General features: G+C 36.8%; 1 protein-coding gene across 6 annotated transcripts in view; it reads left to right on the forward strand.

Moving 5' to 3' along the window:
- The window catches only part of CLOCK (clock circadian regulator), a 128,170-nt gene that overhangs the window by 101,899 nt on the left and 9,185 nt on the right, over positions 1–17,086 (forward strand). For 5 of the 6 annotated variants that reach the window (XM_027057016.2, XM_053217347.1, XM_027057023.2 and 2 more), the window contains 4 exons: positions 2,222–2,374; positions 8,614–8,823; positions 9,600–9,805; positions 13,909–14,155. In XM_027057016.2, the coding sequence (XP_026912817.1) occupies positions 2,222–2,374; positions 8,614–8,823; positions 9,600–9,805; positions 13,909–14,155 (816 nt within the window). The remainder of the gene's footprint in view (positions 1–2,221; positions 2,375–8,613; positions 8,824–9,599; positions 9,806–13,908; positions 14,156–17,086) is intronic. The other variant, XM_015068547.3, reaches the window with a different exon arrangement.

A 17,086-nucleotide genomic window follows, 5' to 3' on the forward strand; every position in this document is an offset into this window, starting at 1 on the left:
TTAAGAATAGGTAAAAAACAGTTTTCTAAAAATACCTTTATCTTACATGGTTTTTATCTAAATTATACTATATATAATTTTAGCCATTATATGACACCTGTACAAGTATATTGACAATGTTGTAAATTATCTAAACACCATAACCTTGACTTCCTGTAACATGATTATATAAGGTGCTTAAATATTATCTGTAGTTACAGTAGTTTTCATCATCGAGTCCTCAATGCTTTTTATTCTGAAGGTTAACAGATTTTTTATGTAAATATTTAGGCATACTTTCAATATTATTAGTTCACTAATCTCAAGATACTGGATGACTATTTCTTAACATTTTAAAGGGATATTTTCATGAAATTTAATAATACCTGCTATGTTATGAAAAATGTTCATAACTATCCAGACCTCATATTTTGTTGAGTGATAAAGCCACTTTGCCTCTTAGTTCTGAGATTTTTTTTTCCTGTTATTCTGCCTTCTGTTTATATCTTATTTGCATTTAATAGAAATCCTTTAATGTCAATGTAAAGTTTATTCAAAGGTATAAATAACTTTTGTTAGGATAAAATATATTTGTATGACATAAATACAACATTTTGAATAATATTTTTAAGAGGCAGAGCTCAAGTACAAATTTGTAATGTTTTCTCATACCTAGTGTAATCTAATGTAAGATATGATTATTGTCAACTTTAGAAGTCTGAGTTGTATACTTTTTGAAAAGTAGTATTCAGTATCAGTACAATCTTTTGAAGATAAAGAAAAAAAGCTTTTGGGAGAGCATTTCTCACTTTTAGATGCAGTTCACTATGGGAGGCTATTTTAAGATTAAGACACATTTCCAATAAATTGAAATTCTTTTTGGTATACTATATCCTGTGCTAAATATTCATAGAAATAGTTAAATGAGCCTATATAGACTTAAGTGATGAATCACTAAGTGTGGCTAAATGTCAAGCAGTAGTAAATAAAAGCTGCTTATGACTCAAGTAAAACATAGTGAAATAAGATTGAAACTCCTGGAAGTAGAATAACTGTTTTCATTCATGTCTGCACTTATTCATTCATAATTGCTTAGTCTTTAAAAGCCTACATTTTGTACTTGTCTGAGAACAGTTTCAGTTGAAAATGTGAGGGGCGCCTGGGTGACTCAGTTGGTTAAGTGTCCGACTTCAGCTCAGGTCATAATCTTGTGGTTTGTGAGTTTGAGCCCTGCGTCAGGCTCTGTGCTGACAGCTTGGAGCCTGGAGCCTGCTTTCAGATTCTGTGTTTCCCTCTCTCTCTGCCCCTCCCCTGCTCACACTCTGTGTCTGTCTCAAAAATAAACATTTAAAAAAATTTTTGAGAAAAAGGAAATAGTAAAAATATGGTTAGTTATCTGTTTAGATTTTTATAACCTTCAAGTGTGTACAAAGAGGACATTGTAGGGATGACAGAATTTGATATGAGTAACTCTAAGAACGGCTACTTTTTCATTTGTTAAATGGTAGAGATTAAGAAACTTGTTCTAGGAAATGGTAGAGCCACAATATGATCTCTGGTCTTCTAATGCCAGTGTATACTCATAATCAGTCAAGATCTGGTCAGAAGTCAGAAGCCATACCGGAAATTTGAATAGGGCTAATATAAAAAAATATATTAACTGGTAACAGGGAATTCTAAAGAATACAGGCATAATGGATGTAGGAGGCAGCCACTAACCTCAAGTGAAAAGGAGAGTACAGTATGCAAAGAAGGAACAACTTGGAAAACTCTCCCAACCTCCTAAACTTCTTCCTCCAGGCTAGGCTGAAACTCAGTTCCCATTGGGGTTGGTGTGGCTGTAGCCACTGGATGAGAGGGAGGTTCACTGAGGTGCCAGAGACCAGGGCTGGAGGGCAGGAAGCCACCTGCTGGGGTACCAGCAAAATTTGTTGGGGAGCTTCCCATAAGGATGCCAGTGGGACTTGCTGGAAAGCCACCTCCCTTTGCAGTATCCCTCTAGCTCCATCTACTGACATGACTAAGTTTGTGTCCACTGACAAAGGAAGATGTTTATAAGATCCAGCTCCAGTAGCACAAAGCTAAGCAAAGGTGGGTGAATTAGGAGCAAAGAGGCAATACATTAGTAATTGGTATAACATTTTTAACTCATGATATATACTGCTTATTTTTCACATTGCACAATTATGAAGAATAAGTGATTCTAAAATATGTTACACTTTTTCCAAACATGGGACTTCAGTTTCAGTTTTCAGCTCAGTTAGGAGCCATGCAGCATCTAAAAGACCAATTAGAGCAACGGACACGGATGATAGAGGCAAACATTCATCGGCAACAAGAAGAACTAAGAAAAATTCAAGAACAACTTCAAATGGTCCATGGTCAAGGGCTGCAGGTAAGTTATTATATTTGAATACAACAAAGCATGCCATTCACATTTTGGTTTCTTAATAAAATTGACTTTTCTTACTTAAAAATGAGATGCAAGAAATACATTTCATCAATTTGGTTCAGTAAATACTCATTGGTTACCTACTCAGTATGATTGAATTTATAGTCTGATTCATTCCTAAGAATATTTCCATCAACATCCTTGTTTCTCCAGATTAGATTCATCTTGTATAGTCTTTATTTTTAGTAAGCTTATACCCATAATATGAAAATAATATTTTATATAGACTTTTAGGTACATGTTGGTACAGAATTTAGAAATCAATCATCAGTCATTGTTTTAGTGAAATATCAGTAGGTATGATTCAAATTAGTCTTATTTGGTCAATCTCCTGACCCACTAAAGTTACATCTGTCAGACTAGTATTTTGGAGAAGGGAAACTTCAAGTGAAAACTACTTCTGTCTCATGCCATAAATTATGAATGATAGGTGATGAAGAACCAGCAGGTCACAGGCCCTTTTTTTTTTTTTTCAAATATAATTTATTGTCAAATTGGCTAATATACAGGGTGTAAAGTGTGCTCTTCGTTTTTGGGGTAGATTCCCATGGTTCATCGCTTACATATAACACCCGGTGCTCCTCCCAACAAGTGCCCTCCTCAATGCCCTTTACCCATTTTCCCCTCTCCCCCACCGTCCATCAACCCTCAGATTGTTCTCTGTATTTGTTTCCTATGGTTTGCCTTCTTCCCTTTCTTTTTGTAACTTTTTTTCCCCCTTCCCTTCCCCCATGGTCTTCTGTTAAGTTTCTCAAGATCCACATTTGAGTGAAAACATGATATCTTTCTCTGACTGACTTATTTCACTCAGCATATACCTTCCAGTTCTATCCATGTTGCTGCAAGTGGCATGATTTCATTCTTTCTCATTGTCAGGTAGTATTCCATTGTACATATAAACCACATCTTCTATATCCATTCATCAGTTGATGGACATTTAGGCTCTTTCCATAATTTGGCTATTGTTGAAAGCATTGCTATAAACGTTGGGGTACACGTGCCCCTATGAATCAGCATTCCTATATCTTTTGAATAAATTCCTAGTAGTGCTATTGCTGGGTTGTAGGATAGGAACCTCCACAGTTTTCCAGTTTGCATTCCCACCAACAGTACACGAGGGTTCCCTTTTCTCCACATCCTTACCAGTATCTGTAGTTTCCTGAGTTGTTGATTTTAGCCACTCTGACCGGTGTGAGGTGGTATCTCAGTGTGGTTTTGGTTTGTAGTTCCCTGATGATGAGTGACGTTGAGCATCTTTTCATATGTCTGGTGGCCATCTGGATGTCTTCTTTGGAAAAGTGTCTATTCATGTCTTCTGCCCATTTCTTCACTGGTTTATTTGTTTTTCGGGTGTGGAGTTTAGTAAGTTTTTTGGTAGATTTTGGGTATTAACCCTGTATCCAATACATCATTTGCAAATATCTTTCCCCATTCTGTCAGTTGCCTTTTAGTTTTGTTGATTGTTTCCTTTGCAGTGCAGAAGCTTTTTATCTTGATGAAGTCTCAATAGTTCATTTTTGCTTTTATTTCCCTTGCCTCTGGAGACTTATTGAATAAGAAGTTGTGGCTGAGGTCAAAGAGATTGTTGCCTGCTTTCTCCTCTAAGGTTTTGATGGTTTCCTGTCTCACATTGAGGTCTTTCATCCATTTTGAATTTATTTTTGTGTATTCTGTAAGAAAGTGGTCTGGTTTCATTCTTCTGCATGTTGTTGTCCGGTTCTCCCAGCACCATTTGCTAAAGAGACTATCTTTTTTCCATTGGATACTCTTTCCTGCTTTGTCAAAGATTAGTTGGCCATACATTTGTGGGTCCAATTCTGGGTTCTCTATTCTATTGCATTGGTCTATGTGTCTGTTTTTGTGCCAATGACTATACTGTCTTGATGATTACAGTTTTGTAGTAGAGGCTAAAGTCTGGGTTTGTGATGCCTCCAGCTCTGGTTTTCCTTTTCAACATTACTTTGGCTATTTGGTGTCTTTTGTGCTTCCATACAAATTTTAGGATTGTTTGTTCTAGCTTTGAGAAGAATGCCAGTGCAATTTTGATTGGGATTGCATTTGATTGTAGATTGCTTTGGGTAGTATTGACATTTTAACAATATTTATTCTTCTAATCCATGAGCATGGGATGTTTTTCCATTTCTTTGTGTCTTCAGTTTCCTTCGTAAGTTTTCTATAGTTTTCAGCATACAGATCCTTTACATCTTTGGTTAGGTTTATCCTAGGTATTTTATGGTTCTTGGTGCAATTATAAATGGGATCGATTTCTTGATTTTCTGTTGCTTTGTTATTGGTGTATAGAAATGCAGCCAATTTCTGTACATCGATTTTTGTACCCTGCAACTTTGCTGAATTCATGAATCATCTAGCAGCCTTTTGGTGTGGAGTCTTTCAGGTTTTCCATGTAGAGTATCATGTCATCTGCCAAAAGCGAAAGCTTGACTACTTCTTTGTCAATTTGGATGCCTTTTATTTCGTTTTGTTGTCTGATTGTTTGTGCTAGGACTTCTAACACTATGTTAAGCAACAGTGGTGAGAGTGGACATCCTTGTCGTGTTCCTGATCTCAGGGAGAAAGCTCTCAGTTTTTCCCCATTGAGAATGATATTAGCTGTGGGCCTTCATCTATGGCTTTTATGATAAGGTATGTTCCTTCTAACCTTTCTTGAAGGTTTTTATTAAGAAAGGAGACTGTATTTTGTCAAATGCTTTTTCTGCATCTGTTGACAGATCATATGGTTCTTGTCCTTTATTAACGTGATATATGGCATTGATTGATTTGTGAATATTGAGCCAGCCCTGCAGTCCAGGAATGAATCCCACTTGATCATGGTAAATAATTCTTGTTATGTGCTGTTGAGTTCAATTTGCTAGTATCTTGTTTAGGATTTTTGCACCCATGTTCATCAGAGATACTGGCCTGTAATTCTCCTTTTTTGTGGGGGTCTCTGTCTGGTTTGGGAATCAAGATAATGTTGGCTTCCTAGAATGAATCCAGAAGTTTTCCTCCATTTCTATATTTTGGAACAGCTTGAGGATAGGTATTAACTCTGCTTTTAAGTGTCTGGTAGAATTCCCCTGGGAAGCCAACTGGCCCAGGACTTAATTAATGTGAGATTTTTAATAACTGATTCAATTTCTTCACTACTTATGGGTCTGTTCAAATTTTTTATTTCTTCTCATTTGAGTTTTGGTACTATGTGAGTGAGTGTCTAGGAATTTATCCATTTCTTCCAGATTATCCAGTTTGTTGGCATATAATTTTTCATAGTATTCTCTATAATTGTTTGTATGTCTGTGGTGTTGGTTGTGATCTCTCCTTTTTCATTTGTGATTTTATCTGTTTGGGTCCTCTCTCTTCTTTTTGAGAAGTCTGGCTAGGGATGTATCAATTTCGTTTATTTTTTCAAAAAACCAACTCAGTTACATTGATCCGTTCTGCTGGGTTTTTTGTATTCTGTATTGTTTATTTCTGCTCTGATCTTTGTTATTTCTCTTCTTCTGGTGGCCTTGGGGTTTCTTTGTTGTTCTGCTTCTAGTTCCTTTAGGTATGCTGTTAGATTTTGTATTTGGGATTTTTCTTGTTTCTTGAGATAGACCTGGATTGCAATGTATTTTCCTTTTAGGACTACCTTTGCTGTATCCCAAAGGGTTTGGACTGTTGTGTTTTCATTTTCATTTGTTTCCATATATTTTTAAATTTCTTCTTTAGTTGCCTGGTTGACCCATTCATTCTTTAGTAGGATGTTCTTTAACCTCCATGCATTTGGAGGTTTTCCAAACTTTTTCCTGTGGTTGGTTTCAAGTTTCATAGCATTGTGATCTGAAAATGTGCATGGTATTAACTCAATTCTTTTATATTTATCAAGAGCTGTTTTGTGACCCAGTAAGTGATCTGTTTTGAGAATGTTCTGTGTGCACTTGTGAAGAATGTATATTCTGCTGTTTTAGGATGAAAAGTTCTGAATATATCTGTCAAGTCCATCTGGTCCATTGTATCATTAAGGGCCATTGTTTCTGTTGATTTTCTGTCTGGGTGATCTGTCCATTGTTGTAAGTGGAGTATTAAAGTCCCCTGCAATTAGCACATTCTTACCAATAAGATTGCTTATGTTTGTGATTGATTGTTTTATATATTTGGGTGCTTCTGAATTCACTGCATAAGCGTTTATAATTATTAATTCTTGAAGGGTAGACCTTGTAATTATACATAAGGCCCTTCTTCATCTCGTTACAGCCTTTAGTTGAAAATCTAATTTGTCCACTATAAGTATGGCTACTCTAGCTTTCTTTTGACTTCCAGTAGCATGATAGATGGTTTTCCATCCCCTCACTTTCAATCTGAAGGTGTCCTCAGGTCTAAAATGGGTCTCTTGTAGACAGTAAATAGATGGATCTTGTTTTTTTTATCCATTCTGATAACCTATGTCTTTTGATTAGAGCGTTTAGTCCATTAACATTCAGTGTTATTATTGAAAGATATGGATTAGACTCATTGTGTTAGCTGTAGGTTTCATGCTTGTAGTGATTTCTCTGGTCCTTTGTGGTCTTTGCAAAACATTGCACTCAGAGTCCCCCTTAGGATCTCTTGTAGGGCTGGTTTAGTGGTGATGAATTCCTTCAGTTTTTGTCTGGTAAAACCTTTATCTCTCCTGCTATTCTGAATGACAGGCTTGCTGGATAAAGGATTCTCGGCTGCATATTTTTCCTATTCAGCACATTGAACATTTCCTGCCACTCCCCTCTGGCCTGCCAAGTTTCAGTAGATGGGTCTCCTACTACCCTTATGTGTCTACCCTTGTAGGTTAAGACCCATTTGTCCCTAGCTTCTTTCAGAAATCTCTCTTTATCTTTGTATTTAGCCACTTTCACTATGATATGTCATGCAGAAGATTGATTCAAGTTACATCTGAAGGGAGTTCTCTGTGCCTCCTGGATTTCAATGTCTGTTTCCTTCCCCAGATAGGGGAAGTTCTCAGCTGTGATTTGTTCAAGCACATCTTTGGCCCCTTTCTCTCTCTTCTTCTGGAACTCCCATGGTACAAATATTGTTCCATTTCATTGAGTCACTTAGTTCTCTAATTCACTGCTTGTGGTCCAGAATTTTTTTCTTTCTCAGCTTCATCTTTTTCCACAATTTTATCTATTTCACCTATTCTCCCCTCTGCCTCTTCAATCCTTGCTGTTACCGCCTCTAGTTTATTTTGCACCTCATTTACAACATTTTTTAATTCATCATGACTGTTTTTTAGTCCCTTCATCTCTGCAGCAGTAGATTCTCTGCTGTGTTCTGTCTTCTGTGTGTTCTGTCTATGCTTTTTTCAAGCCCAGAGATGAATTTTATGACAATTATTCTAAATTCTTGTTTAGTTATATTGTTTATATCTGTTTTGGTCAATTCTTTAGCAGTCATTTCTTCCCGGAATTTCTTTTGAGGGGAATTCTTCCGTTTCATCATTTTGGCTAGTTTTCTGTCCCTGATGTGTTTTAAAACTTATGTGGCCTGCACCTGGGAGCACTACTACATTAAAGAGGGGTCATACACTATCCAGGGCCTGGCCCTTCAGGAGGTGTTTTTTCGAGTGTGTTAATTTGTTCTCTGTTGTTGTGATTCTGGTTGCTTTATCTCCCTACGTGTAGTCGTGTTTTGGACCCTCCACTAGGTGTGCTTTGATTTGTTTGCTGAAGTAGCCCTGTGGCCCGCTAGGTGTCCCTGTGGGTCCCTGGAGACATCTTTGTCACTATGCAGCCCGGACTCTTGGAATTCAAAGTCTTTTGGCCTCAATACTGCTGTGTTTGAGGGATGAGGGAATTTCAGGTCCCCCTACTTCTCCACCATGTTGGATCTCTTCCAGTCCATAGGCCTTGAGTAGCACTGAGCTAGGGTAATGTCATCTGATGAAACAAATGGTCCCCAACATGTAAAGTGTTCAAACAAGTAGAGGTTTTGAAATTTATAACACTTTTTCTGACAATTGGAAACATGATAGAGTTAGGATAACTGGAAGAATAATTATGTTTTATTCTGTATTTATTGCTAATTCATTCAGAATGACTTAGACCATCCTGATACTTGCTTTTAAAACTTAATTTGTAGGAGTGCCTAGGTGGCTCAGTTGGTTAAGTGTCTGACTTTGGCTCAGGTCATGATCTCACGGTACAATGTGATCTTTATTTCTGAAGATGTTTTTGCAGCAGTCAACCCCTGGTTTGAATTTTGGTTCTGTTCAACTTTCTTCTGGAAATTCATCTAACATCCAGCAACTTGCACCTATAAGTATGCAGGGCCAGGTCGTTCAAACCAACCAAATTCAGAGTGGAATGAATACTGGACACATTGGCACAACTCAGCATATGATACAACAGCAGACTTTACAAAGTACATCAAGTCAGGTAATGATATCAAGTATAGTGGGTTATGGAGTGCTCAGTGACTGAAATGTGTGCTATTGCTGAAACAAAAATGAAGCTCTATCTCGAATAATTCAATATTTTAACAGTAATAATTAGAAAGTTTAGTTTAGGGGCTCCTGGCTGGTTCAGCCAGTAAGACCGTATTGTCTCATGATATCAGGGTTGTGAGTTCAAGCCTCACCTTGGGCTTGGAGTCTACTTTAAAAATAAATAAATAAAATAATAGGAAGTTTTATTTTTGAGGGTGATCATTAAAATATTTGGTACAAAATTGTTAAATTGTTGATGTTAAATGCTTTCAGTATTTTGACATTTAAAAATTTTATAGTTGGGGCACAGTGATAGTTTAATCAATATTCTAAGAAATTTCATATAAATTCCAGGAAATTTGATGCAGGTAATTGTTATACATCCGTGACTATAAATCCCAAGACTTCAAATGAAATCTATAAAGATGTCTAATGTCAGTCACTCACTTTGGGCATTTAACAGAAATTGCTCATCTATATTTTATTTCACCCTGTTAAGATCATGCTCCTTTTCTAAAATCATACCTTGTATTCAAGCAAGGATTGAAGACTAATTCATTCTCAGTTACTATAAGTCTTTTTCCTTTGTATTAGATTTCTCCCAGAGTAACAAGTCCTGCCTCTTCTTTTCTTGCCAGCTGTTGTTAGAATGATGCTAATAGTGTATGTATATTTACTGAAAAAATGTTTTCATTTAATTTATCTGTAAAATCTTCTGTTTTCTAGCAGAGTCAACAAAATGTACTGAGTGGGCACAGTCAACAAACCTCGCTTCCTAGTCAGACACAGAGCACACTCACCACTCCGCTGTATAACACTATGGTGATCTCACAGCCGGCAGCCGGAAGCATGGTCCAGATTCCATCTAGCATGCCACAGAACAGTACCCAGAGCACTGCTGTAACTACATTCACTCAGGACAGACAGATCAGGTAGTTGTCATATTTCATGAGTTTTTCCAAAGTTGTAAAAATTGATTAGTTAAAAAACAGTAATTTGATTTGAAAAAACAGTTTGTAGCTAACTCCCACCAGAGTTCTTGAATTTGAAATAAAATTGCAGAATATGTTCATTGTTTAAGGACTTTGTAATAAACGGACAACAAGTTTTGTTCTTGGTCCAGAAATGTTCTACCAAATATTATAGAATCCAGCATCTACGGCATACTGTTATATAAGATTTGTGGCAGGGTTTGTATCACTCTGAAACTTTCATCATTGTAGTACAAATGTTGAGTTTTCAGGCAGTAACAGTGGTTAGGGTGGATACTAGCATAAGTTGATATATGTCATGGAATAAAATTAATTTACCTTTCTTGAGTTTTTTGAGTACTGTACTAGGTGCTCAAAATACACTGTCTCATTTAACTCTTTTTTTTTTTATTTAAATGTGTATCAGGGTCATTTATTTCCCAGATAAGAAAAAAGTGAGTTTATAGTAATTTGGTCAAAGGCTTTATAGGTAGCAAAGGGGGTGATGAGCAGTTTCTGAATTTTAGCTTTGGTGTCTGATTTCAAAAGTACACTAAACATTTGTGGGTCATTCTAGAAAAATAGCCATTCATGACTTATTTTAGTGGGCAGTCCAAATAGCTGACTTAGAAACAAATATTTTGGGGGCACCTGGGTGGCTCAGTTGGGCATGCAACTCCTGATTTTGGCTCAGGTCATGATCCCAGGGTCTTGGGATTGAGCCCTGTGGCAGGCTCCACACTGAGCATGTATTAAGATTCTCCCTTTCCCCTCCCCCTCTCCCTAGCGTGCGCACTCTCGCTCGCTCTCCCAAAAGAAACAACAACAGAAAACAAGTATTTTGAAGAAATATCATTATTTCATATATTGGGAAGCTATGTTTTAATGACTATAGGATCTCTATAGTCTTAAAACTTCTATTTAAAATATTTTTTATTTTTTACTTATTTTACTGTAATACAAGTAGGCTGCTGCTTTTATAATTTCATTGTTGTATCACACTGTGTAATAGATTTTGTTAAAATCCAATAATTTCCAGAGAGTAAAGAAGCTACAGGATCACAGAGGCAGTGAGAGCAGGAGAACTTTCTTCTCTTTGGAACTTAGTTCCTCAAGTTAAGTCCAACTTTTAGGTCTGACATTCTGAAAGGAGATGTTATGAATGTGCTCCATTGAAATCTAGAGGGTTCGTTTTAAAGCCTGAGGAAAATTTCATTAGTCTAGAACGCTGATGTGCATTTTGGAGGATACAGTTTAGCAACTACTTGTAGAACCTCTTTTTTTTTGAGGGGAAAATATATATTTCAGCGAACATTTGAGTGCCTACTAAAGTGATGAGTATGGCTGGTACATTCCTCATCTCGAGAATGATCAGACTAGGAAGCCATAAAAAGTTAAATCCGTATTACTGTATGATAAATACTTCTGCTTAGGTCTTTAGAAAGAGGAAGTGAGCAGGTTCATAGATTGAGGCAAACAGGTGAAGAGAGGAGTGTGGTCAAGGCAAACTTCACAGAGGAGGTACTTGGCGTGAGTCTTAAAGAGCTTGGCTGTGGGTGTACATGTGATAGGAAGTCTCAGGAGGGTGTTCTCAGCTCAGGGAACAATATATACAAAGCCACAGAAGTGATAGTTAAGCATAAGTAGATTGAAGAATGTCTTTTGGTGCCAGAGATGGATGAAGTATTCTCATCACATTTTATCAGTGAGCAGTTTGGGCAATTCAGATTTTAATTTCTTTTAAGATTTACAGAGAATCGAGGATTTAATACTTCCATGCCTAAAACACTTCCCAAATGTTACTTTTTCTTTGGGCATCATTCTTCATATGTAAATATTTTGTTCTTTTATACATATTTTTTGCATTGAATAATACATTTGGTCCTGAAGTATACATAAAATAGAGTGTTTTATTTTAAAGATATGGTATGGATTCAAAAATAGATTCTGGATGTTGTATGTAAGTGATGAATCACTGAATTTTACTCCTGAAACCAATTATTGCACTTCATGTTAACTAAAATTGAAATAAATTTAAAAGAAAAGGAAACAAAAACAAAAAAATAGGTTTTGTCTTGTGGAGACCACATAAATTATAAAGTGCATTTGTACTAAGTTGGACACCGTTATGTACTTTCCTCAGTTTGTAAGTGCAGTTATGCTCCTTTCCCAGGAGAGGCTTAGCTCAGTTTTCTTGCTGTAGTGACCAATGTGAGCAGCTAACTTCATTTCACAGAAGAGGCAAATAGAAATAATGTTATTCCCTGAACAGGCACCAGGGTTTTTATTATTATTATTTTTAAAATAGAAGGAGGAAGGTGGGAAGGGAGTGAATGTTAGTGACTTCTAATATGGTAAGTACTATACTGCATTGATAAATGTATAAATTGATGGTACTTTTATTCACTGTTGGAATGTCATTTAATTTTCATTTATGTTTATAAGATACAATTTGCAGTGTAAATGTCTTCTGTAAACTAGGGAGATTTTTAGAAATCCCTTATGATAGCTTAGCTGTAAGTTTATCCATGGTTAGCAAAATAATGTGCATTTTGGAGGACACATATATCGGACTCGCAAGTACCTAGTAATTTTATAAAAAGAAAAAAGGTATTTTTTAAGCAGGTTTAAAACTTTTTTCATTGTGGTAAAATAATACATAAATATACATGTTAACTGTTTCAGCAGTTCATTGGGTACATGCATACTGTTGTGAACATCACTACCATCAGTCTCCAGAACTTTTTTCTTCTTCCCAAACTGAAACTCTGTACCCATTGAACAATAATTCCCCATTCCTTCTACCCTCTAGCTTCTAGAAGCCACTCTTCTGCTTTCTAAGCACATAAGTCTATGAGTTTCACTACTCTAGATACCTCACACAAATGGGATCATACAGTGCATGTCTTTTGTGATTGGTTTATTTCACTTGACACGGTGTCCTCACGGTTTGTCTGTGTTGTGGTGTGTGGTAGAATTTTATTCTTTTTTCAGGCTAAGTAATATTCTGTTGTATGAATATACCACATTTTATTTGTTACCCATCGATGGATAGTTGGGTTGCATCCATCTTTTGGCTGTTTTGAATCATGCTGCTGTGAACAAATATTTGTGTACAAATATCTGAGATCCTGCTTTCAGTTCTTTCGAGCATATGCTCAGAAATGGAATTGCTGGATCATGTGGTGATTCTGTACTTAATTTTTTCAGCAATAGTCCATCTGTTTTCCATAGGAGCTGCACTATTTTACATTCCTCTCAGCAGTGCGTATCCCAGCTTCTCCATGTCTTCACCAACACTAGTTATTTTGTTTGTTTTATCATAGTCATCCTGGTGGAAGTGAAGTGATTCACATTTCCCTTATGATTAGTGACATTGAGCATCTTTTCATTTGCTTACTGACCGTTTATTTCTTCTTTACAAAAACGTCTATTCAAGATACTTGCCCATTTTTTAATCAGATTGTTTGTTATAGGATTGCTTTACATATTCTAGTTATTACCCCTTATCAGATGATATGATTTGCAAATAATTTCTTCCACTCTGTTGGTTTCTCTTTCTCTGTGTTGATACTATAGTGTCCTTTGATGCACGGAAGTTTTTAATTTTAATATCCAGTTCATCTGTTTTTTTTCTTTTGTTGCCTGTGCTTTTGAGTGTCACATCTGAGAAATCATTGCCCAATCCAATGTCATGAAACTTTCCCCCTGTTTTCTTTCCTAAGAGTTTCATGCTTGTAGCCCTTATGTTTAGTGCTTTAATCCACTCTTGAGTTAATTTTTGTATGTGGGGTAAGGTAAAGGCCCAGCTTTATTCTTTTGCACATGGATATCCAGAAACTTTGTATTTGTTTTGTGATCATTTCATTTTGCTTATACATTTTTGTTTTACTGGTGCCCCAGAAGGAATCTTTAAAAACATGAAACAAAATTGGAACGTACAGCTTTTAAAAATCTAAACTGGCAATATCACTGGGTATTAAAGAAGTATTCAGCTCACTGCCTTTTATAATGAATACTTTATCTTTCTGACGTCCCTTCTTCTCTTTATTTCCTCGTAACAGATTTTCTCAAGGTCAGCAGCTTGTGACCAAATTAGTAACTGCTCCTGTAGCTTGTGGGGCGGTCATGGTACCCAGCACAATGCTCATGGGGCAGGTGGTGACTGCCTACCCTACGTTTGCTACCCAGCAGCAGCAGCCACAGGCACTGCCAGCCACACAGCAGCAGAACTCCCAGGAACAGCCGCTTGCTTCAGTTCAGCAACCTTCTCAGGCTCCGCTGACCCAACCACCACAGCAGTTTTTACAGGTAATTTTGCCCATGGGAGCTCTCCCAAGCCCGTTTACTTTCATATAATGAAATTAGACATTAAGAGAAGTTTTGTAAATCATCCGAAAAATCCATACGAGCTTATTGTACAAGTTAAATCTCTGGAAGGACAGAAAGCTTGTCCAGCTAGCTATCATTTCTTCCCTTGTCTGGTCTCTGGAAGACTTCTAGCACTGCTGTGGACATGGCCAGTTCTCTGAACTACTGGATAGAAATAAGGAGCTACTTGCTGCCCACCTACACATCAAGCCACTTTATATAGATTTCTCTCCGGCTAGAGTTTCTAGAATTCACCAGACACCTTTCTTTCTTCCTTCTAAGCAGCCCATCAGATTCTATGCTCTACTCTACAGGGCAGGCATGTCAACAGGGATTTAAAAAAAAAAAAAAAAAAGTTATAGGCATTATCTTGAATTATTATGTTGGATTAAACTTTACAATGATTTTTTGGTTATAAATTAATATCAGAGGAGAAATACTGTGGAGGGCTGTGTATGTCATAATTGAGAGCTTGGGCTCTAAAGTCAGGCTGCCCTGAGACTGAGTCACTGCTGTACCATATACTGTGTGACCTTTGGTAGGTTATTTACCAAAATTCATCTATAATATGGAGGTGCTAATAGTTGATATCTCATGGGTAAACAGTACATGTAAATCACTGAACATAGTTACAAGGCACATAATGAGCTGAAATTTATCAGCACTGTCTTGATTAATGTAGCAAACACTCAGATCAGCCAGAATGTAGACACATGTCTTCTCATGTATCTCAATAGATACCTGGATATATGCTTATCTAATGGATATGGAAGAAAGTTACGTAGGGTTAGCTGGGATTTCAGGATAAATTCCTGGACCTCAGTACTCTCAGTGGAGTGCACAGTAGCAGATTATGACATCTGGAAATCCAGCTTTTTCCCTTCTTGCCTAAGGGGAGCAATTCTGAATGTAGGCTAGCCTAGATTTGTGCTGGAGACCATTCCATGTAGGCCAGCCACATACATATCATATCATCAATTTTAGGGTTCCACAATATATGGTGTGATTAGAAGATTCAGTATTGTATACTCAGGCATAAACACATTATTAATTTATCACCTGTGTACGGTACACATAGAGTTCTTAACCTGGTGATATGGAAAGCTAAAACTTAAGGTTAGTTGCCTAAATATCTGAGTCATACTGACAGTCCTGTAGATCTTAAAGCCCATACTATAGCTGTTAATGACTAGGCTAGCTATTGTTATAAGTGAATTAATAACAACTTATAACAAGTTATAAACTATTATCTAGAGGAAATAATATTCAATGAGAATTGAGCAAAACCTTAAAAAAGGAGAGAACTTGCCTTAAGGTCCCAGTCTTCTAAATCTGTCAGGGAACAAGAGTTCTTAAAAGAACAAGCATTCTCTGACCTCAGCCGTAGCAACTTCTTACTAGACATGTCTCTGGAGGCAAGGGAAATAAAAGCAAAAATGAACTATGGGGACCTCATCAAGATAAAACCTTCTGCACACCGAAAGAAACCATCAACAAAACTAAAAGGCAACCAACAAAATGGGAGAAGGTATTGCAAATGATGTGTCAGATAAAGGGTTAGTATCCAGAATCTATAAAGAACTTCTCAAACTCAACACCCCCCCTCCAAAAAAAAATAAGCCAGTGAAGAAAATTAGCAGAAGACATGAATAGACACTTCTTCAAGATATCCATGTCACTAACAGACACATGAAAATCTGCTCAACATCACTCATCATCAGAGAAATACAAATCAAAAACCTTAATGAGATACCACCTCACACCTGTCAGAATGGCTAAAATTAATAACTCAGGAAACAACAGATGTTTACAGGAATGCGGAGAAAGGGGTTCCTTTTTTACTGCTGGTGGGAATGCAAACTGGTGCAACCACTCTGGAAAACAGTATGGGGGTTCCTCAAAAAACTAAAAATAGAACTTCCCTATGACCCAGCATTTGTACTACCAGGCATTTTTTCAACGGATACAGAAATGCTGATTCGAAGGGGCATGTGCACCCCAATGTTTATAGCAGCACTATCAACAATAGCCAAATTATGAAAAAAGCCCAAATGTCCATCGACTGACAAATGGATAAAGAAGATGTGGTATATATATAACTTATATACGATGGAATATTGCTCAGCGATGAAAAAGAATAAAGTCTTGCCATTTGCAACAACATGGGTAGAACTAGAGTATATTATGCTAAGTGAAATAAGTCAGAGAAAGACAAATACGATTTCACTCATCTCTGGAATTTAAGAAACCCACCAGATGAACATATGGGAAGGGAAGGAAAAATAGGATAAAAACAGAGAGGCAAACTATAAGAGACTCTTAAAGTACAGAAGACAAACTGAGGGTTGCTGGAGAGGAGGTAGGTTGGGGATGAGCATTAAGGAGGGCACTTGTTGGGATGAGCACTGGGTGTTATACGTAAGTTATGAATCACTGGGTTCTACCTGAAACCCATACTACACTGTATGTTAACTAATTTGAATTTAAATAAATACATTAAAAAAATAAAGTAAAAACACTTAAGACAAAAATGCTAATTTGAAAGGATATGTGCACCCCTGTGTTTACTGCATTATCTACAATATCCAAATTATGGAAGCAACCCAACTGTCCACCAATAGATGAATGAATAAAGAAGGTGTGTGTGTGTGTGTGTGTGTGTACACTTGAATATTATTCAGCCATGAAAAAAATGAAATCTTGTGATTTGCAATACCATAGATGTAGCTAGAGAGTATAATGCTAAGTGAAACAAGTCAGACTGAGAAACACAAATACCATATGATTTCAGTTGTATGTGGAATTTAAGAAACAAATGAGCAAATGAATAAAGAGGCAAACCAAGAAATAGACTTTTAACTATAGAGAACC

The sequence above is a fragment of the Acinonyx jubatus genome, chromosome B1 (genome assembly GCF_027475565.1).
Source record: "Acinonyx jubatus isolate Ajub_Pintada_27869175 chromosome B1, VMU_Ajub_asm_v1.0, whole genome shotgun sequence".
NCBI lineage: Eukaryota > Metazoa > Chordata > Mammalia > Carnivora > Felidae > Acinonyx > Acinonyx jubatus.